At 46.7% G+C, this 25123-nt stretch overlaps 1 protein-coding gene across 6 annotated transcripts in view; it reads right to left on the bottom strand.

Annotated features, from left to right (window-relative positions):
• Positions 1–25123, bottom strand: part of LOC147114265 (protocadherin-1-like) — a 467184-nt gene that overhangs the window by 392528 nt on the left and 49533 nt on the right. Inside the window, exon 3 of one of the 6 annotated variants that reach the window (XM_085995954.1) lies at positions 19457–19885. The exons of the other annotated variants lie outside the window; for them this stretch is intronic. Within the exon in view, the coding sequence (XP_085852080.1) occupies positions 19856–19885 (30 nt within the window). The 3' untranslated portion in view covers positions 19457–19855. Of the gene's footprint in view, positions 1–19456; positions 19886–25123 lie in introns of those variants that run through there. 6 annotated transcript variants of the gene reach the window in all.

Here is a 25123-nt window from a genome sequence, read left to right as displayed (position 1 = left end):
AACGTTGACTCTATTTCTCTCTCCACGGATGTTGCCTGGCCTGCTGAGTTTTTCCAGCATTTTCTGTTGTTATACCAGGGATAACTCCCCTGCTCTTCGAATAGTGCCGTGGGAATTTTTATGTCCGCCTGAGAGGGTGGACAGCTTAACGTCTTATCTGAAAAACTTTAAAACTCAGCTGCACATCCAAACATAGGGGGGCAGTAATTCCTCCCCAAACGCGTGAGTACGGAAGGGGTACTCATGCGTCTGGCCGGAGGAAATGCCGGTTTTCAGCATGCACAGCGCATGCACTGAAAACCGGCATTTCCTCTCCTCTAACCCAAGAGGTGAAGAGGCTAGCGCGTGCGCTGTAGGGGGCAGCGCGTGCATCTTGGATTTCCTCTGTTTTGGGGGATTTGCGCATGTGTAAAGGCCTCCGGTCTTTACGCTTGTAAAAAGCACATGTAAGTATTTATTTTTACAGGTAAGTGGTGTTTTAGTGCAATTTAGAATTTTTTTTTCCACAGGTTTATTATTTTAAAGAATCTACAATAAGGTAAGTTTAGTTTTAGACCCTTTTTATTAAAAATTTATTTTTTTCTAAAAAAAAAATTATTGTTTAAATTATTTTTTTTAACTTATTTATACTTAATTTAATGATTGGGATGTTTTTTTAAAATTTTATTTAAAGTTTAAGTAGTGTTTTGGGGTGCAGTACTTCTCATGAGTTTGACAGTTCTTACTCTCAAACTTATGAATGAAGTTTCCCCTCCCCTGATTGGCTGAACAGTGCTCAACTGATCCCAGCCGGCACATCGCACTAACTACACCGCTGGGTCAGGTTAGCACAGCGCGCCGACAGCTGAACCGGGCCACTGACAGGAAATCCACTGCGGGTCAGGTTTCAGATGTCGGCGCGCCGGGTAAGTGCACATCGGGGGCTTGCACGCGCGGCAAGCCCCCGACACCAAGTTCTGGGCCATTGAGGTCTGATGAGATGTGAAATCCTGTCAAATGTATCACTCAACTCTTTCCTACAATCATCTGAATAGTGTCATGAGGCGAATCAAAGCTGTGCTCCTGGCATTACCTTCGTAATCTCTGTCATTGTTTAATGGATTCAGTGGTCCAGTGGGTATGCCAGTCCCTGTTGTCTCAACCCCTTCCTCCAAGCCCTTGTTAAGTAAATGCCTCCTCTTTTTGTCAGGGTTTGTCAACCATGGCTCAGTGAGTAACACTCTTGCCTCCAATTCAGGAATTCAATTCAATTCAATTCAATATTATTTGCCATATGTAACTAGTACAATGGAATGCTTACTCCCCGTTGGGACACGTCAGCTATTCTTACAGCGCCGTGTTCAGAAAGAAATGGTAGACTCAAGTCCCACTCCAGAACTTGAGCACATAATATCAGCTGACACTCCAGCGCTGTACTGAGGGAGTGCTGCATTGTCAGAGGTGCCGTTATTCAGATAAGACGTCAAACCCAGATCCCGTTTGTCCTCTCAGGTGGATAAAAAGAGCCCATGGCACTATTTCGAAGAGCAGGGGAGTTCTCCACGGTGTCCTGGCCGACATGTATCCATCAAACCACATCAGTAAAACCACTTAATCATTTATTTAGTGCATTGCCGTTTGTGGAATCTTGCTGTGCACACATTGGCTGCCACATTTCCCAACAACAGTGTTTACATTTCAAAAGTACTGGACTTGTAGTATGTTGGGACATCCTAAGGTTGTCCCATAGAATATTACAACTTAATTTTTGGAAAAAATGGACAATTTACCACGTATGGCAACTGGTAGTTCTTGGAAGCAAAACCAATCCTATAGTAACTGATGGTAACATGCAGCCTACATTGGTTCCCATAATAAGGATTGCCTTAGTGGGTTATCCTGTCCTGAAGATGTTCATGTTGGTTTAGTTGATCAATACATAGCTTCTGGAGTTACTTCTGTCCTTTGTAGGGTAAGTCCTCCAAAGTAAGGCTAAGTGTGTTGCAGTTTGGAAATGCTCTGAATCAAAATGAGATGTTTTCCAATAAAGTCTAATTAAGACACTTCCAATTGAGGTATTAGAATGGTACTCTGGATCACTATTGCACCATTTGGAAGTATAAAATGGCATTTTGATGTCTGGGGAGAGGAGTTTTGTGAACAGAGCAGCTTTAAAAAAAAAAATTCTAGTTATGTGGGCGTCGCTGGTAAGACAAGCATTTATTGCCCATCTTTAGAGTCATAGAGTCATAGTCATAACGGCACAGAAGGAGGCCATTCAGCCCATCGAGTCCGTGCCGGCTTTCTGCAGAGCAATCCAGTCAGTCCCATTCCCCCGCTCTATCCCCGTAGCCCGGCAAGTTTATTTCCCTCAAGTGCCTATCCAGTCTCCCCCTTGAAAACATTGAGTGTCTCCACTTCCACCACTTCCATCGGCAGCGAGTTCCAGGTCCTCACCACTCGCTGGGTAAAAACGTTTTTCCTCGCATCCCCCCTTGTATCTCTTGCCCAAAACTTTAAATCTGTGTCCCCTAGTCCTTGTATCATCAACTAGTGGGAACAGCCTTTCCCTGTCTGGCCTATCCAACCCATGGTAATCTTGTACACTTCTATTAAATCACCCCTCACCTCTTTTGCTCTAATGAAAACAAATCCAGCTTCTCCAGCCTGTCCTTGTAGCTAAGATCCCCCATCCCCCGAACTATTACTTGCTCTGAGGAGGTGCTGGTGGGCCTTCCTCCTGAACCGCTGTGATGAAGGTACCCCCCCCAGTGCTGTTGGGTAAGGAGCAATATTCCTGTTAAGCTGGGCAGCCAAGCAGCTGCCAGCAAATCCTGCGCAGCCGGCAGACCGGCTTTTAAATAGGGAAAACCACGCACGCTTGGTATTTTGAATGGGCTGCGCGGCCCCACCCCCCAAAAAAATGACGGGAACATTGGTTGGAGTTCCACGATTTTGACCCAGTGACACTGAAGGAACGGTTCGATACAAGTCCAAGTCAGGATGGTGTGTGACTTAGAGTGGAACTTGGAGGTGGTGGTGTTCTCACGTTCCTGCTGCCTGTCGTCATTCTAGGTTGTGAAGGTTGTAGGTTTGGGAGGTGCTACAAAAATGCCTTGGTGAGTTGCTGTAGATAGTACACACTGCATCCGCAGGAATGGGATTCTTCCTTAAGGTGTCAACTTTGGTGTGCATATTTACCATCTGTATAATGGAAATGAACAGTAATGGGACAAAATACACCCTAGAGAAGCCTCTTGTGTCAGTGGCATGTTAAACTCAATCGATCTCTGTGTTCCTCTTGGGTTTCAGTGAATAATAATAACTGACAATTAAGCTTTTACAGTATGCCCACTTTACAGATGAAAAATACCCAGAGGTCACAACTATAGATTTTGTTTAACAACTTGCATTTCTATAGTGTCTTTAACGTCGTAAAATGTTCCAAGGCACTTCACAGGAGTATCATAAAACAAAATTTGACAACGAACCACAAAAGGAGAAATTAGGGCAGACTTGGTCAATGAGGTAGGTTTTAAGAAGTGTCTTAAAGGAGGAAAGAGGGGTAGAGAGGCGGAGAGGTTTAGGGAGGGAATTCCAGAGCTTAAGACCGTGGCAGCTGAAGGCACGGCCGCCAATGGTTGAGCGATTAAAATCAGCAATGCTCAAGAGGGCAGAATTAGAGGAGCGCAGCTATCTCGGGGTGTTGCAGGACTGCAGGAGATTACAGAGATAGGGAGGGGTGAGGCCAAGGAGGGTTTAAAAAAAAAAGGCGTTGCTTAACCGGGAGATAATGTAGGTCAGCGAGAACAGGGGTGATGCGTGAACGGGACTTGGTGTGAGTTAGGACATGGGCAGCCGAGTTTTAGATTACCTCAAGTTTACGTAGGGTAGAATGTGGGCGGCCAGCCAGGAGTGTGTTGGAATAGTCAAGTCTAGAGGTAACAATGGTACAAACTTCGGATTAGGTCTATGGTTACCAGCTTTTGCCAACTCGCAGCTCCGCAATATTCACTCGCAGCGCCCCAAGGAGGAGGTGGGGCGCTTCCAGTAGCACCCCGCTTCCCTCTTGGGGTGCTACCAGTGAATTTTGGGCCGCGGGGGCACTAATTTTTTGGGGTGCTAAAAGTAGCGCACCGGCGAAGTTAGCGCCCCAAAGGGGGCGCAATTCAATTTTCCCCCCTCAGACTTTTCTGTAGATAACAGGTTTATTTTGAATTGGCTGTCTAGTCCCACCTCATTGGGAGAACCTCTCTCACCAGTGACAGATCGTTTCACCTGCAGCTGCCATCTGTTCTAGCCTAAGGAGGGAGTCACTGCAGAGTCTGGGTGCAAGAGTTCACCCGTGAGCAGTGATTGGCAATGGTTGCAGCACCTCAATGCAGTCAAACACTGAAAAATCAACTGTCAAAAAAAATTGTGCGTGGTCCCTTTAAGATAACCGGCAGATGACGCGTCATCAAATGACGTCACCTGACACCGGTTTCCTCTTAATTGGCCGGCAAGCCCGCCGGGCAGGCTTAACAAGGACAATTGACGTAAAATTACATCTGCGGGCCGGATGTAATTGGGGGCGGGACTAGAACCCGGAAGGCAGCTGACCCGCTCCCAAGCCGCCTCGAAGCAGAAAATCGCGGTCAAAGTATTTGAGAAAGGAGAAGCTCTTTTTCATCTTTGGAACTGAACAGAATTCAAATAATTCATAAGGAGACACAGCCAGTCATTATCTTGCTAATGTTGAAAGACACTGAATTAACTGAAATCTAAAATGTACAGGTAAGGATCTCCTGCTCATAGCAAGCCAGATAATACAATGTTTCATAACTTGTTATAACATGTTCTATACTGCATGATGCAATGCACAATGTATTATTCTGCTTCTAAGGTGATGCTGTGTCCATTTAAGGCTACCGCTATTAAGCAAACATGAGAACGAGTTCATTCAAAGGCTAAATGCTATTTAGGCTGGAGTTCAAACAATAGCTTTGTCCACGGGAAGGTCTATTAAGAGGCAGTGATTCCAGTACTTTGGTTTTTTTGCCTCTACATTCAAAATGACAGCAAAAAATTTATCTAGAATAAGGTAACTTACCTAGCATTTAGCCTGTGTCACGTATGACACAGGAAGCACGACGCTCACGTGACAGGAAGTGCATGGAGACAGACATGTTATGATAAAAACAGATATATTCATTCTCACAGGAACCATCAAAAAGGAACTGAAGTTGGTCATCTGGGGTTTCCTCATGGTAAAGAGAGAAGGAAAGTTTCCTAAAGTAAGAAAGACTTGCCTTTCACAACCACCAGACGTCTCAAAGCGCTTTACAGCCAATGAAGTACTTTTGGAAGTGGAGTCACTGTTGTAATGTGGGAAACGCAGCAGCCAATTTGCGCACAGCAAGCTCCCACAAACGGCAATGTGAAAATGACCAGATAATCTGTTTTTGTTATGGTGGTTGAGGGAGAAATATTGGCCAGGACACCGTGGATAATTCCCCTATTCTTCTTTGAAATAGTGGCCATGGGATCTTTTACGTCCACCTGAGAGCAGACAGGGCGTCGGTTTAACGTCTCGTCTGAAAGACGGCACCTCCGACAGTGCAGCACTCACTCAGTACCGCACTGGAGTGTCAGCTTAACTTTATGTGTGCAAGTTCCTGGAGTGGGACTGTGAACTCACAACCTTCTGACTCAGAGGCGCGTGTGCTACCAACTGAGTCACAGCTGACACGCCGAGTCATTCAAGGACGAACAAATGTTAAAAGTAACTCTAAGTATCCCCTTGGGATTTCATAATTGTATTGTTTACAACAACCGGGCAAAAAAAAAAAAATATTGTAATGTATAAAAAGTTATTTTGTGTAGCTGGATTATCTTTGCCTGCAATACAATGAACATGTTTGGCAAGACAGGCATCCTATCCCCCGAGTGCTGCTTTAGTCCACTCTGGCTAATACCTCGAGCTGGCTTTATACTTCCAGTTTTTCAGCAGATTACCATCGATAAGAGTCAAATACGTTTAGGTGAATAAACAGGAAGCCCAGAACGCTTGGTTACCTTGGTAAATGTGACCCAAAATGGGTCGAAGCTTTAACACCTATTTCAGCAGTTGCTGGAGTCAAATCAACAGCCACGTGTGGTCCAGTGAACATCTTAAAGTTTTATCAACAAACTTATATTTCCGCTGTGCCTCAAACTAAGCTTTGTCCAATGATTTGCTAGAATTTTCACAGGGTGAAGCCTTGCACAAGACAACATCTCATGGCAGATTTCCTATCACCTTTTCTCAGTCAATAAAACATCATGGCCTAGAAATTCGGTGGGGTTAGCGCCCAATTAGAGGCGTTAGAGGGTCTTGCGCCGGAATTATAGCTGGTAACGAAATTGCGTTGGGCCCTACCATTGGCGTTAGCCGGTAGCGCTGCGCCGGCACCGATGACATCATCGGTGTGCGCAGCGTCCCGGTTGCCGTGGTAACCTGGCCCCAAGCCCAAATTCAGTTGCGGCCGCCTCGCCCGTGGCAGCCGCAACCAACGATTGTTGAAAGGGATGTTACACACCTTTGCGCCGGCGCATAAAGGTGGAGCGGCGGCCGGCCGCTTTCCCGGCGGCCGCTTGCCCGCACCTCCCTCCCCGGACTCCTCCACCACCCCCCCGCGGCACTGATGTGTGTGGCCCGCGAGCCTGGCTCTTCCCCGAGGTGCCGGGCTCATTTGTCGGGCGAATCGACCGGCCAGCGGTCGGCTGCAGGCAGCTCCTCCTTAACAGAAGGAGGAGGCCTGCAGTACCCCAGCCTGCCGCACCGCCTCGGGTGCCGCAGCGGGGGATTAGCACCTGAAAACTGCACTGAACGCCCATAGTGAGGCGCAAAAACCCTCCATTAGTGCCCGCCGCCGTCTGGGCCCGGGGCAACCGAATTTTCGTCGGGCGCAGCGGCATTAACGCCGGCGCAAAATTTCGGGCGCTAAAGCCCTGGCGGACCCACAACCGAATTTCTAGGCCCATGTTTCTTGTGTCTATCGCAAACTCGTCTTTATTCCGCTACTTAGCTATTGTTGTACGAGAGGCGCGAGGCATATCTCGATTATCTGCCAAATCCCATTATCCGCTAAGGGAATTGGGGTGGGTGGGGGGAGAGAAGGGTGCTTCCATTAAGGTGAATAATGAGCTTCCATTATAGTCTTTAGAATGTTCCGCACGCAAATGCACCATGTGGCGTGGTACAGAATCATACAGCACAGAAAGAGACCATTAGCCCATTGTGCCTGTTCCGGCTCTTTGAAAGAGCTTTCCAATTAGTCCCACTCTCCTGCTCTTTCCCCATAGCCCTGCAAATTATTCCGTAATTTCTCCCTATTTATCATGGTTTCGGACACCTCTATTAAACCTCTCCTTAACCTTATCTACTCTAAGGAGAACATTTCTCAGCTTATCTAGTCTCTGCACTACGAAGATCAGGTTGCGATCCCTGATCGGTGTGACCTGACAGTCAAGACGTCAAAATCGATTTCAGTGCTCCTGGGCTATGAAGGGCTGGAAATAAGTGTTTAGAAAGACAGACTTGCATTTATAATAATAATAATAATAATAATAATCAATAATAATCAACTTTATTGTCATTGTTAGTGCACAAGTGCAGTACAACGAAATGTAGGCTTGCGGCTCCCGAGAGTGTACATTTTGATTAAGACATTTAAACATTCAACATTCATTTGGCTTGTAATACATAAACATAATAAAGTGCATTGGCAGATGTGCAGGCTTTAGAGTTTATTTGTAGAGTTCAGTAGGATGACAGCCCTGGGAAAGAAGCTGTTCCTAAATCTGGTTGTTCGGGTGCGAATGCATCTGTAGCGTCTCCCAGGTGGCAGGGGGGCGAACAAACTGTGGCTGGGGTGGGTAGGGTCTTTGATGATGTTCAGTGACCTCCGTAAACAGCGTTTCTGGTATATGTGCTCTATGGTCAGTAGCCGGGTGCCGGTAATGCGTTGGGCAGTTTTGACTACCCGCTGCAGGGCTTCCCAGTCATAGGAGCTACAGCTGCCATACCATACTGTGATACAGTTTGTCAGGATGCTCTCTATTGTGCAGCGGTAAAAGTTAGAGAGGATCAGGGGTGACAGGTTACATCCCTTCAGCCTCCTTAGGAAATATAGGCGCTGCTGGGCCTTCTTCACCAAAGAGGAGGTGTTGAGGGACCAGGAGAGGTCTTCCATGATGTGGACTCCGAGAAACTTAAAGCTGTCCACCCTTTCACCTTTCACGCCAACCGGACATCCCAAAGCGCTTTACAGACAATGGAGTACTTTTTTGAAGTGTACTCACTGTTGTAATGTAGGAAACGGGGCAGCCAATTTACACACAGCAAGCTCCCACACATAGCAATGTGATAATCACCAGACCACATGTTTTAGTGATGTTGATTGAGGGATAAATATTGGCCAGCACACCAGGGATAGCTCTCCTACTCTTCTTCAAAATACTGCTGTAGGATCTTTTATGTCCACCTGAGAGGGCAGACGGGGCTTCAGTTTAATGTGTCATTCGAAAGATAGCACCTCTGACAGTGCAGCACTCCCTCAGTACTGTACTGGAGTATCAGCCTACATTTTTGTGCTCAAGTCTCTGGAGTGGGACTTGAACCCACAATCTTCTGACTCAGAGGCAAGGGTGCTACCCAATGAGCCACAGTCAACACATGACACATTTAGCCAGGGTTACCTGTCATGGCTTGCATAGAGCATCTCACGGTGGAAAGTAGGCAAGTGAGAGAGATGTGAACAGAATAGGAGTGTGACCGTGATGCCTTCCACTGTAAAACAGCCTGCCAACAATCATTGCCTAGGTTAAAACAAGAAGGATCACCTGGGCAAGGTGGTTAGACTTTCGCTTGTTGGGGACAGTCATTGCCTGGCACTTCTGTGGCATGAATGTTACCTGCCAGTTTTCAGCCCAAGCCTTTCCATCATCTACAAGGCACAAGTCAGGAGTGTGATGGAATACTCTCCACTTGCCTGGATGAGTGCAGCTCCAACAACACTCAAGAAGCTCGACACCATCCAGGACAAAGCAGCCCGCTTGATTGGCACCCCCTCTACCACCTTAAACATTCACTCCCTCCACCACCGGTGCACCGTGGCTGCAGTGTGTACCATCTACAAGATGCACTGCAGCAACTCACCAAGGCTTCTTCGGCAGCACCTCCCAAACCCGCGACCTCTACCACCTAGGACAATGGTAGCAGGCGCATGGGAACACCACCATCTCCAAGTTCCCCTCCCAGTCACACACCATCCTGACTTGAAAGTATATTGGTCGTTCTTTCATCGTCGCTGGGTCAAAATCCTGGAACTCCCTAACAGCACTGTGGGAGCACCTTCGCCACACGGACTGCAGCGGTTCAAGAAGGCGGCTCACCACCACCTTCTCAAGGGCAATTAGGGATAGGCACTAAATGCTGGCCTTGCCAGCGACGCCCACATCCATAAACGAATAAAAAAGAAAGGTAACTCAGGGATGCTGGCATTTGCATTCCAGCGAAAATAAAACTTTTAGGAGAGGAGACCAGATAAAGTCGGCAAGAAATGAAAGGAGTGTTTTTGCAACCCATTCCATCGTCGCCAGATCAGCACCACACTGGAATCCATCATCTGAAGTGCTTAGCATTGTGATATAGAGCCTGCAACATCCTAATCGCCTGTACCAATTACTCACCCCAGCGCACTATAGTTCAGCTGACAGAAGGCTGCTGAAACATGGGCACATTATTAAATGCTGTAATCTAACCGGGGCCTTCCTTTCCCCACACCACTCTCCCATCCGCCCGCCTCGCCCCCACCCCGCCATCCCTCCCACACAAAAGCTCACATAACGTGAGCATATTATAAATGCCGCAGCTCGACTGGACCTCCTTCCCCCCCTTTTCACAGAGTCAGCATAAAAAAGGCAGCAGTGGAGTAATTCACAGGTGAGAAATTTATTCTTGCACTGATGGGCTGCAATCGATAGCTGGAGTTTTTCCACGTCTCAAATATGCCTTTGCCCCATTCCGAGCTCATTTTCTTTATGCATCGCAGAACTTTCAGTTTCGTCAAGGAGGGCAAGAAAATAAGATTTGTGTACACTGTAGAAATTCCGCACAGACAGCATCAGCACCTTCTAGTCTCTCTGAACCTTGGGGGCAAGCAGAGTGGTTGGGACCGGAATCAACGATGATAGGTGATGTAAGAAAACTACTAGGCACATGGTCTAAGCGTTAAACAAAGCTTTAATCAACTGTTTCACAACATGGAGGTTTAGTTGTATCCTTCACTAGTTCCTGTTAAGAATGTCCTGCGCAAGCTGGGCCCGTGCCCGAGTATTTATACTCTCCCTGGACAGCACCACCCGTAGGCCACTCAGTATCATTTCATAAATCTTTCTTTCATGAATGACTGATTCATGTCAATAGGTATGAAATGACACACTGGATTTGAATAGGTTAGAAAATACGAGGGCTGTAATCTGGGGCAAAAATCCTCACGGAAATAATGTATTACTTCCTTTTCTCCACTGCTGTCCTGAAGGGGATGGGTCATGGGGGTGGGGGTTGGGCATGGGCACCAGGTGCCCTTTGGTACCTCACCAAAGTGCCTTTTCTTCTGACGTTCAGTGGGCCATTCAACTATGGAGGGCATCACTGCGGAGCGCCATGCTGGCCTCAATGGGAGCCACTCGTTAGGCACCAGGAGCAGGGACACTGGGCTGACTTTCCCCCTCAGGTTTGGCTCAGTGGGTAGCACTCTCACCTGTGAGTCAGAAGGTCATGGGTTCAACTCCCACTAAAGAGGCTTGAGCACAAAATCCAGGCCGACACTCCAGTGCAGTGCCGAGGTGCCGTCTTTCGGATGAGATGCTAATCCGAGGCCCCGTCTGCTCTCTCGGGCGGATGAAAAATTCCCATGGCCCTACTTCGACAAAGGGCAAGTGAATTTTGCCTGGTGTCTGGGCCAATACCAATATCAGTAAAATCTAGTCATTAGCACATTGCTGTTTGTGGCACCCTGCTGTGCATAAATTGACTGCCGTGATTCCTACATTAACGTAGAGACTACACTTCCGCAATATTTCATTGGCTGTATTATACTTTTGGGACGCCCCAAGGTCATGAATGGCGCTATAGAAATGAAAGTCTTTCTTCCATTCACTAATGCAAGAACGCAGTGGTCAATAGTTACAATACTGCTTTCAACCGAGCCTGCAATTAGAAAAGTCAGCACAGAGTGGGGATTGGTCCTGCTGCTTCCCTGCTTTGTGAGACTCAGGACCATCCTGGATGGCGTACTTCCCTCATAAGCCGTTGGGTGAACCTCGAATTTGCTTTTTCAGTCAACCGCCAGGTCTCTTCTTTCCTTCTTGCTCAGCATTATCGCTCTCCAATTGTTCCATCATTCCCTCCAATTCTTCTTTGTTACTAATTCCCATCCCCTTCCCTTCTCGGTTTGCTATGTTTGTTCGGGCGGGTGGCTTTTGTTCATGCGAGCATGTTAAAACAGAAAAGCACGATCAGGGAACGGCAAAAGGCTCATAGTTAGAACAGAGTAGTAGAAAACGGATCCCCCACACAGAGTCCTTCCACACTAGGGAGATGCCGGTCAACTGTACTTGACAGCTGCTTGGCCCAAACCACTGCCAAGACCCGTGTGTTCGGAAGAGGATCTGGTGTCCCGAGAACACATCTGGCACTTGTAATTAATCCCAGCCAGGACGGGGAGTAAAGTAAGCATTTGCACTAGAATCCCAAAGTAACCCTTCATTCCTTCAATCTATTTCAGCGGTTTCCAAAGAATTTCTCTGCAGTAAAAGCCAAGATAATGGCACTTTCCTCTTCACACAATGGGATCCTTGGCATGGACTATGTGCTGTCCTGGCAAACCAAAGAAAATAAACTGAAGACACAAGCGGCCTGAGGTGTCAAGTTACTGCTGCAAGACTTTTTAAGTTGTGGTCGCTGTGCAAAGAAATAACACGCGATCTAACCAAGTACAACAGCATGCTATCGGCCGGGATTCTAGAACACCCCAAAAAAGGAGTTCGCAAGTTAGCATCAATGGTTCATTCCCGCCACGGATAGCTCCTCCGTTGATTCAGTTGGTAAAGGGTATGCGTAAATGAGCCGTTTGGTCACAAGGCTCTCTGGTTTAATTCCCAACTCGCTGCTGATTGAGTGAATTTTATGAGTGAATCTTAGGCTGGAGATCAGTAAGAATCTTATAATTGGCCACTTCAAGAGATGGGGGGGGGGGGGGCGCCGGGGCTTGGGGGGGGGGAGAATCAACGCACGCGCACACTCACGCACACGGCAAGGGCAGAATCTATCTCGGTGTGACGCCTCCATGGTGAATAGCTTACTGTCACTCATTATCTCAGAACACACACAGGTAAGGTATGGGGAGGTTGGCTGACACACGTGGAACTGTATCCCAAGATAAAATCAGTGCCTTGAGAAAAGTGGAGGAAAATTGGGAGGGGGGTGAAGAGGAAGAGTGAGGAATCAAATCTGTGGAATAAATCCGCTTCACGAAGACACATCCTTCTATCTATTTCCCCCCCCCCCCCTCTATCTTATCCAAAGAGAAAAGGGAGGTTTAAATGGTAAAACTCCCAAAATCGGTCAATGCTCTCACTGCGCTTTTGGCACACCGGCATTAACCGGTTTAATAACAGGACAGGGCAAAGCCTGAGCAACAACAGCCCATACAGGGAGGTAGTGTGTGTGCATGTGTTGAGCTTACATAGGTGACCGTCGTCACTTGGAAGCTCTGCCCATCGTTCCAATTCTTACCGCTCTGGAATATCCTATTTGTTAAGATCCCTCGCTGTAATGGCATTTCAGCTGTGCTATTATTATCCAGCATTTTTTTTTTAAAAGACACAATTAAAAAAAAAAGTCTGGCGCGTTGTCAACCTGTAACAAATCCTGCGATGTTGATTCAAATTTGATCGGATTCTCAACATTTAAGGCAAGCTGGATCAGATAGTTAAAACCTCCCATAAGGCTTACATTTATCTTTTCATAATCGGATACTAAAACCTGCTCCGTGCATAATGTCTCCTTTAACGTTAATATGGGCTTCTTGGTGAACAGCTGGAGGATAAAATTACTTTTGCGTTTCAGGGCTGGAAGACTGTGGCTGGATTTGATTCCCATAGCCGTCACGGACGAGGTTATGGTGCTTTCCAGACCAATCTCTTGTTTTTGTTCATTCATTCATTTGTATTAATTGTTTGCAGCCGATGATTTTCCTCTTTCTGGCAGTAACTCTCGTGTCTAACTTATCCTGGCACATCTCTCGCTATCTCTGCTGTGTGTTGGCCTTTCCCCACAGGGCTTACTGATTTCCTTAGTATCAAGATAATTAGTGTAAATCCCATACAGGCATATGGGATACTTTCCTTATTAGCTGAGGCATAGAATAGAAGAGAAGGAAGGTTATACTTTAACATTATAAAACACTAGTTGGGCCACAGCTAGAATATTGCATACAGTTCTGGTCACCACATTACAGGAAAGATATGATTGCACTAGAGAGGGTACAGAGGAGATTTACGAGGATGTTGCCAGGACTGGAAAATTTTAGCTATGAAGAAAGATTGGAGAGGCTGGGGTTGTTTTCTTTGGAACAGAGGAGGCTGAGCGGGGGATTTGTTTGAGGTGTATAAAATTATGAGGGGCCTAGATAGAGCGGACAGGAAGGAGCTATTTCCTTTAGCAGAGAGGTCAATACCCAGAGGGCATAAGAACATAAGAAATAGGTGCAGGAGTAGGCCATTTGGCCCTTCGAGCCTGCTCCGCCATTCAATAAGGTCATGGCTGATCTTCTGCCTCAACTCCATTCACCGGCCCTATCGCCATATCCCTTGATGCCCTTACTAGTCAGAAATCTATCGACTTCAGTTTTGAATATACCCAATGACTGAGCCTCCACAGCCCTCTGGGATAGAGAATTCCAAAGATTCACCACCCTCTGTGTGAAGAAATTTCTTCTCGTCTCAGTCCTGAATGGCCTACCCTTTATCTTGAGGCTGTGGCCCCTGATTCTAGACTCCCCAGCTAAGGGAAACATTCTCCTAGCATCCATCCCATCAGGCCCTGTAATAATTTTGTATGCTTCAATGAGATCCCCTCTCATTCTTCTGAATTCAAGAGAATACAGGCCTAGTTTACTCAATCTCTTCTCATACCACAGTCCCGCCATCCCAGGAATCAATCTCGTGAACCTTCATTGCACTCCCTCTATGGTAAGTATATCCTTCCTTAGGTAAGGAGACCAAATTGTACACAGTACTTCAGGTGTGGTCTCACCAAGGCCATATATAATTGGAGTAAGACTTCTTTACTCCTGTACTCAAATCCTCTTGTAATGAAGGCCAGCATACCATTTGCCTTTCTAATGACTTGCTGCACCTGCACATTCATTTTCAGTGACTCATATACAAGGACACCCAGGCCCCATTGAGCATCTGCATTCCCCAATCTTTCACCATTTAGGAAATACTCTGCCTTGCTGTTTTTTTCTACCAAAGTGGATAACTTCACATTTATCCACATTATATTCCATCCGCCAAGTTCTCGCCCACTCGCTGAGCCTGTCGAGATCCCCTTGAAGCCTCTTCACCTCCTCTTTGATCTTCAATCCTCATAGATTTAAAGTAATTGGTAGAAGGATTAGAGGGGAGTTGAGGAGAACTTCTTTCGCCCAGAGGGTGGTGGGGGTCTGGAACTCACTGCCTGAAAGGATGGCAGAGGCAGAAACCCTCATCACATTTAAAAAGTACTTGGATATGTACTTGAAGTGCCGTAACCTACAGGGCTACGGACCAAGAGCTGGAAAGCGGGGTTAGGCTGGATAGTTTTTTTTCCGGCTGGCACAGAAATGATGGGCCAAATGGTCTCCTTATGTGCTGTAAATTTCTACAGTTCAAGGATTCTAGGATATGGAGCACAAAATCTAGGCCGACACTTCCAGTGCAGTACTGAGGGACTGCTGCACTCTCGAAGGTGCTTCTTTCGGATGAGATGTAACACCGAGGCCCCACCTGTCCTCTCGGTTGGACATAAAAGATCCCATGGGCATTATTTCAAAGAAGAGCAGGGGAGTTCTCCCCCGTGTCCTGGCCAATATTTATCCCTCAACCAACATCACTAAAAAAAGAAAATCATCTGGTCATTGCTGTTTGTGGGAGCTTGCTGTGCGCAGCTTGGCTGCCAAATTTCCTGCATTACAAGAGTGATTACACTTTAAAAGTACTTGATTGGCTGCAAAGCGCTTTGGAAGATCCTGAGTTTGTGAAAGGCGCTATAGAAATGCTAGTCTTCCTTTCTTTCTTTAACAGTGAACCAGGTCAGTGAACTATGTCAGGGGATTTTGGCACTGAGCCAGTCTCGTACAACAGTACAATCCCGCCGTAATGCAATTTTGCATTTTGACCCAAGCAGACTGATGCACTAGAGTCACTTCGCACATTTAGCAAAATCTGGAAAAAAATCTTACAGCCGTCAGGTCTAAGGAGGTCAGAAGTCCTACCAACATTTGGAGTGCTGTGTCTTCATACTTTACTAAAATGGTCTTAACATGGAGAAGGAAGTCTTATCGCAGGCCATGGTGGGAGAAGGAAGTCTTATCGCAGGCCATGGTGGGAGAGGAGGGAGTATCCCCTTCCCACCCATGGAGAGGTGATGTCCTCTTCCAGGCCAAAATTCTGAGTTGTCCTGGAGTAGATTGAAACTAGGACCAGGAAGGCAGTTTCATCCGGACACTGCCCAACAGTGTTCCACCGTTAGCTGGACATTGCAGAAAACTGATGTAACTGATTGTGACAAGCAACAACCAAGCCCCCTTGACAATGACCCCCTCTTCCAACAACCTCTCCACCCATCTTCAAAAGCATGGTTGAAAAAAAAATGGAAATTCTCAAGAAAGTTGAGCCTATCTTCCGAAGGGATATTGTTTTGGGCTGGGCGGAGGGGGTGGGGGTGAAAAATGTCACCACACAAGATTCTGACCCAACACACACCTGTTTTCACCTCCATTTTTTTCTCCCCTTCCAACATGAAGCCACAGGTTGTTGCTGGGGTATAATTCCACCATTCCTATCCATCCTCTGGTGCCTTGCTCAAGTGACAAGGCTGCTCTTCATGCGTGAGCCTAGACAGCAATGATGCCTCGTTTGATTCCCTCCTATAAAATAACCTCAGACGACCTGGAGCTTTAACCCCCACTAGTTCCACACCACTAAATTACTAGGATATTCTTCATGAGAATGATACCTGGACTCCAAGGGTTAAATTATGAGAGATTACACAAACAGGTTGTATTCCCTGGAATTTAGAAGGTTAAGGGGTGACCTGATCCAAGTTTTCAGGATATTAAGGGGAACAGATAGAGAGAAACTATTTCCGATGGTTGGGGAGCCTAGGACTAGGGGGCAGAGTCTAAAAATTAGAGCCAGACCTTTCAGGAGTGAAATTAGGAAACACCTCTACACACAAAGGCTGGTAGAAGTTTGGAACTCTCTTCTGCAAACGGCAATTGTTAATTTTAAATCTGAGATTGATAAATTTTTATCCCCCAAAGGTATTAACGGATATGGGAGTTAGGTCGCAGATCGGCCATGATGTCATTGAATGGTGGAACAGGCTCGAGGGGATAAATGGCCTCCTCCTGTTCTTATGTTCCTTCCAGTCTGATGTAAGTTAGTTCATATTTCCCAGCACGCCCTCGATAAAGATCCTTCTCAGCGTGCCCATCTCTGAAACCATTGGTCTAAACTAGCGGACTAAAAGCAATAAATCTTTTTCAAGACCTGTAATTACCCAGACATGACCAGCTAGTCCCCTTAACAGAAGTACAAAAGTGAAACAAGAGAATTAAAAACACACTGAAAGAAGCTAAAACTGCAATTGAGGAGAACTTTGGTTTAATACTTAATAGATTTATTTTTGCCCTATTTTCTGCTGAATACATAGACATTTGCTGAGCGACATTTACAAAGTTTTACAAAGTATTTACAGCACAGAAACAGGCCATTTGGCCCAACTGGTTCACACCGGGGTTTATGTTCCACACAAACTTCCTCCCACCCCTCTTCATCTCACCCTAACAGCATATCCTTCTATGCCTTTCTCCCTCATGTACTTATCTAGCTTCCCCTTGGATATATCTATGCTATTCACCTCAACTTCTCCCTATGGTAGCGAGTTCCACATACTCACTGGGTAAAGAAATTTCTCCTGAATTCCCCACTGAATTTATCAGTGTTGACCTTATATTTATGGCCCCTAGTTCTGGTCTCACCCACAAGTGGAAGCATCTTCTCTACGCCTACCATATCGAACCCTTTCATAATCTTGAAGACCTCTATCAGGTCACGCCTCAGTTTTCTCTTTTCTAGAGAATAGAGCCCCAGCCTGTTCAGTCTTTCCTGCTGGGTATAACTTCTCAGTTCTGGTATTATTGCAGTAAATCGTTTTTGCACCTTCAAGTGCCTCTATGTCCTTTTTATAATATGGAGACCAGTATTTCCAAGGTACCAAGTCATTCTTTCCATTACCTAAACTACGTGACTAATCTTCCTGTGTGAGCCTGAACAGGGAGTGTTGGGAAGATGCCTAACCCCCCCAGAGGCGGGGCAGGGGCATCATAGCCGAGCTTGACCCTGTATTTGCTAATCACCCACGCTTCTCAGCAACAAGTCTTGAGATTGTGGTTAAGCAGAAAGGGCCTCGGCCAACTTGCCCCTCCTTAGCCCAGGGGCCACTGAAGCCAATTGAGGCATCTCAGCTGATGCCCAAGGATGAGATCAGCCAAGCGTAGCACAGGCCAGAACTGGTTTGGTAACGCAAATACAAATGAACCCTGGTGTGTAACATGAGCAGAGTCCACAACTATTTTAAATTTACAGCCAAAGTCTACTTGTGAAATTCACCCATTTGGCTCAGGATAATTTTGCAATGTTGTTCATCAACATCCTAGTCAAACAAGAAAAACAAGGAACATCAGCCACAGTTTTAATTTGCATGCAGCTCTCCCAACCTGTCAATCTGCGAAAGTATCGTCTACAAGTTAATAGGATTGAAAGGATGACTTGTTTCCTCCAAACCAATTCTTCACAGATTAAAAATAAAATACAAATAAAAAATATATCAGCCTGAACAAGCAAGGTTTAATTTAGTTGTGGTTGCCCAGGTAACCACAGGAATGGAACAAATTAAAATGGGTTTCCACAGTGATTGCAGAAGAATAGAGAAAAATTAAACAGTACACTCACCCCCCACACACACACCAACAACACCCCAACACACTCTCACACCCCAACACACGCACCCCAACACACACGCCCCAACACACACACACCCCAACACACACACACCCCAACACACACACCCCAACACACACACACCCCAACACACACACCCCAACACACACACACCCCAACACACACACCCCAACACACACACACCCCAACACACACACCCCAACACACACACACCCCAACACACACACACCCCAACACACACACACCAACAACCAACACACACACACCAACAACACCCCAACACACACACCCCAACACACACACACCAACAACACCCCAACACACTCTCACACCCCAACACACACACCCCAACACACACACCCCAACACACACACACCCCAACACACACACACCCCAACACACACACACCAACACACACACACCAACACACACACACCAACAACACCCCAACACACTCTCACACCCCAACACACACACACCCCAACACACACACACCAACAACACCCCAACACACTCTCACACCCCAACACACACACACCAACAACACCCCAACACACTCTCACACCCCAACACACACACCCCAACACACACACACCCCAACACACACACCCCAACACACACACCCCAACACACACACCCCAACACACACACCCCAACACACACACACCCCAACACACACACACCCCACACACACACTCACCCCAACACACACACCCCAACACACACACCCCAACACACACACCCCAACACACACACACCAACAACACCCCAACACACTCTCACACCCCAACACACACACCCCAACACACACACACCAACACCCCAACACACTCTCACACCCCAACACACACACCCCAACACACACACACCCCAACACCCCAACACACTCTCACACCCCAACACACACACACCCCAACACACACACCCCAACACACTCACCCCAACACACACACCCCAACACACACACCCCAACACACACCCCAACACACACACACCCCAACACACACACCCCAACACACACACACACACCAACACACACACACCCCAACACACACACCCCAACACACACACCCCAACACACACACCCCAACACACACACACACCAACACACACACTCCAACACACACACACCCCAACACACACACACCCCAACACACACACACCCCTACACACACACACCCCTACACACACACAGACCAACACACACACACCAACACACACACACACCCCAACACACACACACCCCAACACACACACACCCCAACACACACACCCCAACACACACACACACCAAGCAGCTAAGAAAATGCACCCAGTAAATCTCAAAAGACTATTTTAAACTCCACGATTTTAAAATTCTCATCCTTGAGTTCAAATCCCTTCTTGGCCTCGTCCCTCCCCATGTCTGTATCCTCCTCCAGCCCTACAACCCACCGGGTTCTCTGCGTTCCTCCAATTCTGGGCTCTTGCACATCCCCGATTTTCATTACTCCACCATTGGCAGGCGTGCCTTCAGTTGTCTAGGAACTAAGCTCTTGTACATTATCATATTTTGTTGTCAAAAATACCCATTTTGTTGACTCTCGTTCTAAACACAAAAGCAAAGGAATGAGAACAAAAGAGTTAACGAGAGAAACAAACCCAGGAAAGAAGCACCTCGCCATGGCCTCAGGAGGTTGCAAAGTGCTCCATAGCGAACAAATTACTTTTGAAACACAGCCACTGTTGCTATGTGCAAACGAGCTCTAGGTTTCCCTACGTAACAACGTCCCACAAACAGCAAATAAAGGAATGACTACACCATCTGTTTATGGTGGCGTTGTTAGAGGGTAAAATCTTGGGCGGGACGCTGAGAGAACGCATCGCTCTTCAATATAGTGTCGCGGGACTTTTATAGCTACCCGAGCAGGCAGATGGGACCTTGGTTTAACGTATATCGGGAAAAAAACAGCACCTCTGACAATGCAGCACTCCCTCGGCACTGCACGGTCAGCCGGGGTTATGTACGCAGGTCAGCTCGGATTCTGAGACGACAGTGCCACCAGTCAAGCTAAGCCGACACACCAATGTCTGATTTCCTATTAAGGCTTTCTTAACAGCTCCCGCCTGTTGAAAAAAAATACATCTAATCGCCATTCCAATCAACTGAGTTCATAGTACATGAACTCCACCCTGTGCAAATAAGAATCAGGCAGAATAAGGTTATAAACTGAGTGACGTCACTGATGCTGATTACAATAACTCGACTGTGCGCTCCCTCCAACAGTGCAATAACATTTTGTTCTGCCCATTAACCCAAATTCAACAGTTGGAAATGGCTAATCCATTCATTATATTTACATAGACCGCCATTCCTTGTAATCCAGGGCGTGATGATAGAAACTGATGCCAGGCGAAAGTTTAATGGGGTGGGGAAGGTGTGGTGCCAGGAGGTCGGTAGAAAAAAAGACTTGCATTTCTATAGCGCCTTTCACAACCACCGGACATCTCAAAGCACTTTATAGCCAATGAAGTACTTTTCAAGTGTAGTCACTGTTGTAATGTGTGAAATGCGGCCGCCGATTTGCGCACAGCAAGCTCCCACAAACAGCAATGTGATAACGACCAGATAATCTGTTTTTTGTTATGTTGGGTTGAGGGATAAATATTGGCCAGGACACCAGGGATAGCTCCCCTGCTCTTCTTCGAAGTAGTGCCGTGGGATCTTTTACGTCCACCTGAGAGAGCAGACGGGGCCTCGGTTTAACGTCTCATCCGAAAGATGGCACCTCCCTCAGCACTGCACTGGAGTGTCAGCCTAGCTTTATGTGCTCAAGTCCCTGGAGTGGGACTTGAACCCACAACCTTCTGACATCACAGTACTGCTGCCCCGAAACTAATACATAAAAATGCCTCGTGTCAGCTGCAGGCACTGTCTGATCAACAACAACTTGCAGTTATATAGCACCTGTAACATCATAAAACGTTAAAGGCGCTTCACAGGAGCGTTATAAAAACAAAATTTGTCACCGAGCCACACAAGGCGATATTAGGAGGTAAACAGAAAGCTTGGTCAAAGAGGTAGGTTATAAGGAGTATCTTAAAGAAGGAGAGAGGCAGAAAGGTTGCAGGAGGGAGTTCCAGAGCTTAGGGCCCTGACAGCTGAAGGCACGGCGATGGTGGAGCAATTCAAATCGGGGATGCTCAAGAATTGGAGGAGTGCAGAGATCTGGGAGGGTTGTAGGGCACAACACACCAATCTAAGAATAAAGCTCCCACTGTTCTGCCTCAACATTGTATTCTAGCCCAAAGTTCAGGAGGGCATGTCCTACTCTTCAGGTTAGTGTGTTGACCTGAATTAATGAGGGGCCTATCACTCATGGTCTTGATCAGATTAATGTTTGCAACAGAATGTGGCGTCGAGCTGTAATCAAACAATGAGATAGAGGGTGGTTCAGGCTAGAGGAGGGCTCAAAGTCTGAACTGCAAACTCAATTGTTCAGCCTTTGTTCAAGATAAAACGTTAACGGCTGGTGTTAATGTTTCGACGCTGCCCGTCTCCAACAGTGGACAACGTGGCATGAATATTTAGGAACCACATTTTACCACAACTAATTGGATGCAAATTTAAATCTATCAGGCTCTTTCCAGGAAACCACAGCTTGACCCACAAGAAAGCTGAACACCACAAACATTCTCAGCCACCTTAAATAGATAGTTTTCTGTATCTGGGCATCCATGGAAACATTGTACGATAACGCTTAGGTGTTTTTCCTCTTTCTCTCCTCGCTGCTATTTTCTTTCTTTCACAGTTCAGAAAAAAAACTTGCATTTATATAGCGCTTTTCACACCCACCAGACGTCCCAAAGAGCTTTACAGCCAATGAAGTACTTTTTGAATTGCAGTAACTGTTATAATGTAGGAAACACGACAGCCAATTTGTGCACAGCAAAGTCCCACAAACAGCAATGTGATTACACAGGATATACGGCACAGAAACAGGCCATTCGGCCCAACCAGTCCATGCCGGCGTTTATGCTCCACTCGAGCCTCCTCCCGTCTTTCCTCATCTAAATCTATCAACATAACCCTCTATTCCCTTCTCCCTCATATGCTTGTCCAGCCTCCCCTTAAATGCATCTATACTATTCGTCTCAACCACTCCCTGTGGTAGCGAGTTCCATTCTCACCACTCTCTGGGTAAAGAAGTTTCTTCTGAATTCCCTATTGGATTTCTTGGTGACTATCTTATATTGATGGCCTCTAGTTATGCTCTTCCCCACAAGTGGAAACATTCTCTCTGTATCCACTCTATCAAAACCTTTCATAATTTTAAAGACCTCTATTAGGTCACCCCTCAGCCTTCTTTTTTCAAGTGAAAAGAGACCCAGCCTGTTCATCCTTTCCTGACATGTATACCCTCGCATTTCTGGTAGCATCCCTGTAAATCTCCTCCGCACCCTCTCCGGTGCCTCTATATCCTTTTTATAATTTGGATATCCTTTTTATAATAATATGACCAGATAATCTGTTTTTATGATGTTGATTGAGGGATAAATATTGGTCAGGACTCCCTGCTCTTCTTCGAAATAGTGCCGCGGGATCTTTTTCGTCCACATGAGGGGGCAGACGGGGCCTCGGTTTAATGTCTCATCCGAAAGACGGCACCTCTGACAGTGCAGCGCTCCCTCAGCACTGCACTGGAGTGTCAGCCGAGATTTTTGTGCTCGAGTTGGACTTGAACCCACAACCTTCTGACTCCCGCTGAGCCACAGATTTCAACCAGCACCGAGGGAGGCGACTTCAAATCGGAGAAACTTCTCCGATGGCCCCGTCTTAAATGCACTGCCCATTGAACTCAGGAGAGACAATAGGGTGCCAGATTTGATCCCCAATGCGTGCTGAGTGATCTGCTCTCAGTTGAGACATTAGTAAAGGTGCTGCAGCTGGCTTTAGCACTCCCAGGATCGAGGAAGTCAATCTGCTGGAATTCCTAATTACCATCTAATGGCCCACGCTGAACAGGGCATACGTATGGACGCAAAGCTGGGCTGACATGCCCTCTGTAGTTGAATAGCATACCAATACGTATGGTGAGGGCTCACAGAAGAATAATTAGCACTGGGGTGTGGACAGATACAGCCGTGGCTCAGGTGGGCAGCACCCTCAACTCTAAGTCAGAAGGTTGTGGGTTCAAGTCCCACTCCAAAGACTGGAGCAAATAATCTAGGCTGACACTCCAGTACAGTACTGAGGGAGTGCTGCACTGTCGGAGCTGCTGTCTTTTGGATGAGACGTTAAACCGAGGCCCCGTCTGCTCCCTCAGGTAGACATAAAAGATCCCAGGACACTATTTCGAAGAAGAGCAGGGGGAGTTATCACCGGTGTCCCGGCCAATATTTATCCCTCAATCAACATCACTGAAAACAGATTACCTGGTCATTATCACATTGCTGTTTGTGGGGCCTTGCCGTGCGCAAATTGCTGCTGCATTTCCTACGGTGACTACAATTCAAAAGTACCTCACTGGCGGTAAAGCGCTTTGGGACGTTCTGAGGTCGTGAATGGCGCTATATAAATGAAACGTCTTTCTTTCTTTACCAACTACATCATCACTGTGCTGGATGCAAATCAGTGGGGGTGGGCCAAACTGCATTTACAGATCACTAAAGCCTTCAAATACAAGTGAATTATTTTGAAATGCAACGACTGTTATATAGGCAATTACGACAGTCATTTTGCACACACGAAGATCTAGGAATAATCAGTCGATCGGTTTTTGTGGTATGAAGTTGAGGGTGGAATGTTAGCTAGCACACAGGAAGCCCCGGGGGAGGGGGTGCTCCAATTAAATGCCTCGTTCACAGTACGGGCAACCTCAAAACGGCATCGCTGGCAAGGCCAGCATTTATTGCCCATCCCTAATTGTCCCCGAGTGGTGAGCCGCCTTATACAACTGAGTGGCTTGCTAGGCCATTTCAGAGGGCAGTTAAAAATCAACCACATTGCTGGAGTCGCATACAGGCCAGACCAGGCAGATTTCCTTCCCTAAAGAACATTAGCAAACCAGATGGGTTTTTACGACAATCTTCATGGTTACCATTACTGACACTAACTTTTCATTCCAGATTTATTTAATTAATTTCGCTGAATTTCAATGCCCATCTACCATTTTGTCTCCGGATCACTACGATAGCAAAATACTGCGGATGCTGGAAATCCGAAATAACAACAGAAAACGCTGGAAAAACTCAGCAGGCCAGGGCAGCATCCGTGGAGAGAGAGAGAAACAGAGTCTCCGGATCATTAGTCCAGGCCACTGGATTATTAACATATAATAACCACTGTGCTACTGTACCCACTACATAGAACAATGCCTAACTGCGTCCTTAAAAGACTGAGAACAAAATCAGACTCTGATTCCACTGCTGGGCTCTTTGCCGCAGCCGTTAATTATTTATTTAGATTTTGTACTGAATCCCACAGAGGCCATTATGCTTCACACATGCACTGCCTGCGCGTGTATATTCAGCTCTGCAGGGACAACGTTCAGTGAAAAGCAAAATGTCACGAGTAATTAAAGTATACCAACTGGTATTTTTTTTTAAAACCGGGGTTGCAGCAACAATAAATAGATTTCCGTTGGCACAGTACCAGAAATAGCTTACCAAAGTTTATAATATAAAAAAAACTTGAGCACAGCAAGGTGCTTAGCTGCAAACCTGGCGTGGCATGTCCCTTTAAGGCCACAGCACCAAGTACGCAAGTCCAAGTAACTGGCCTAGAAATTGAGTGGGCTTAGCGCCCATTTTGCGGCGCTAGAGGGCATTGCGCTGGACTTACAGC

The sequence above is a fragment of the Somniosus microcephalus genome, chromosome 8, assembly GCF_052327205.1.
Source record: "Somniosus microcephalus isolate GS21.2 chromosome 8, FLI_Smic_1.0, whole genome shotgun sequence".
Lineage (NCBI taxonomy): Eukaryota > Metazoa > Chordata > Chondrichthyes > Squaliformes > Somniosidae > Somniosus > Somniosus microcephalus.
Note: the sequence above shows the minus strand (reverse complement) of the source record. Positions and strands in the feature narration are given on the sequence as shown.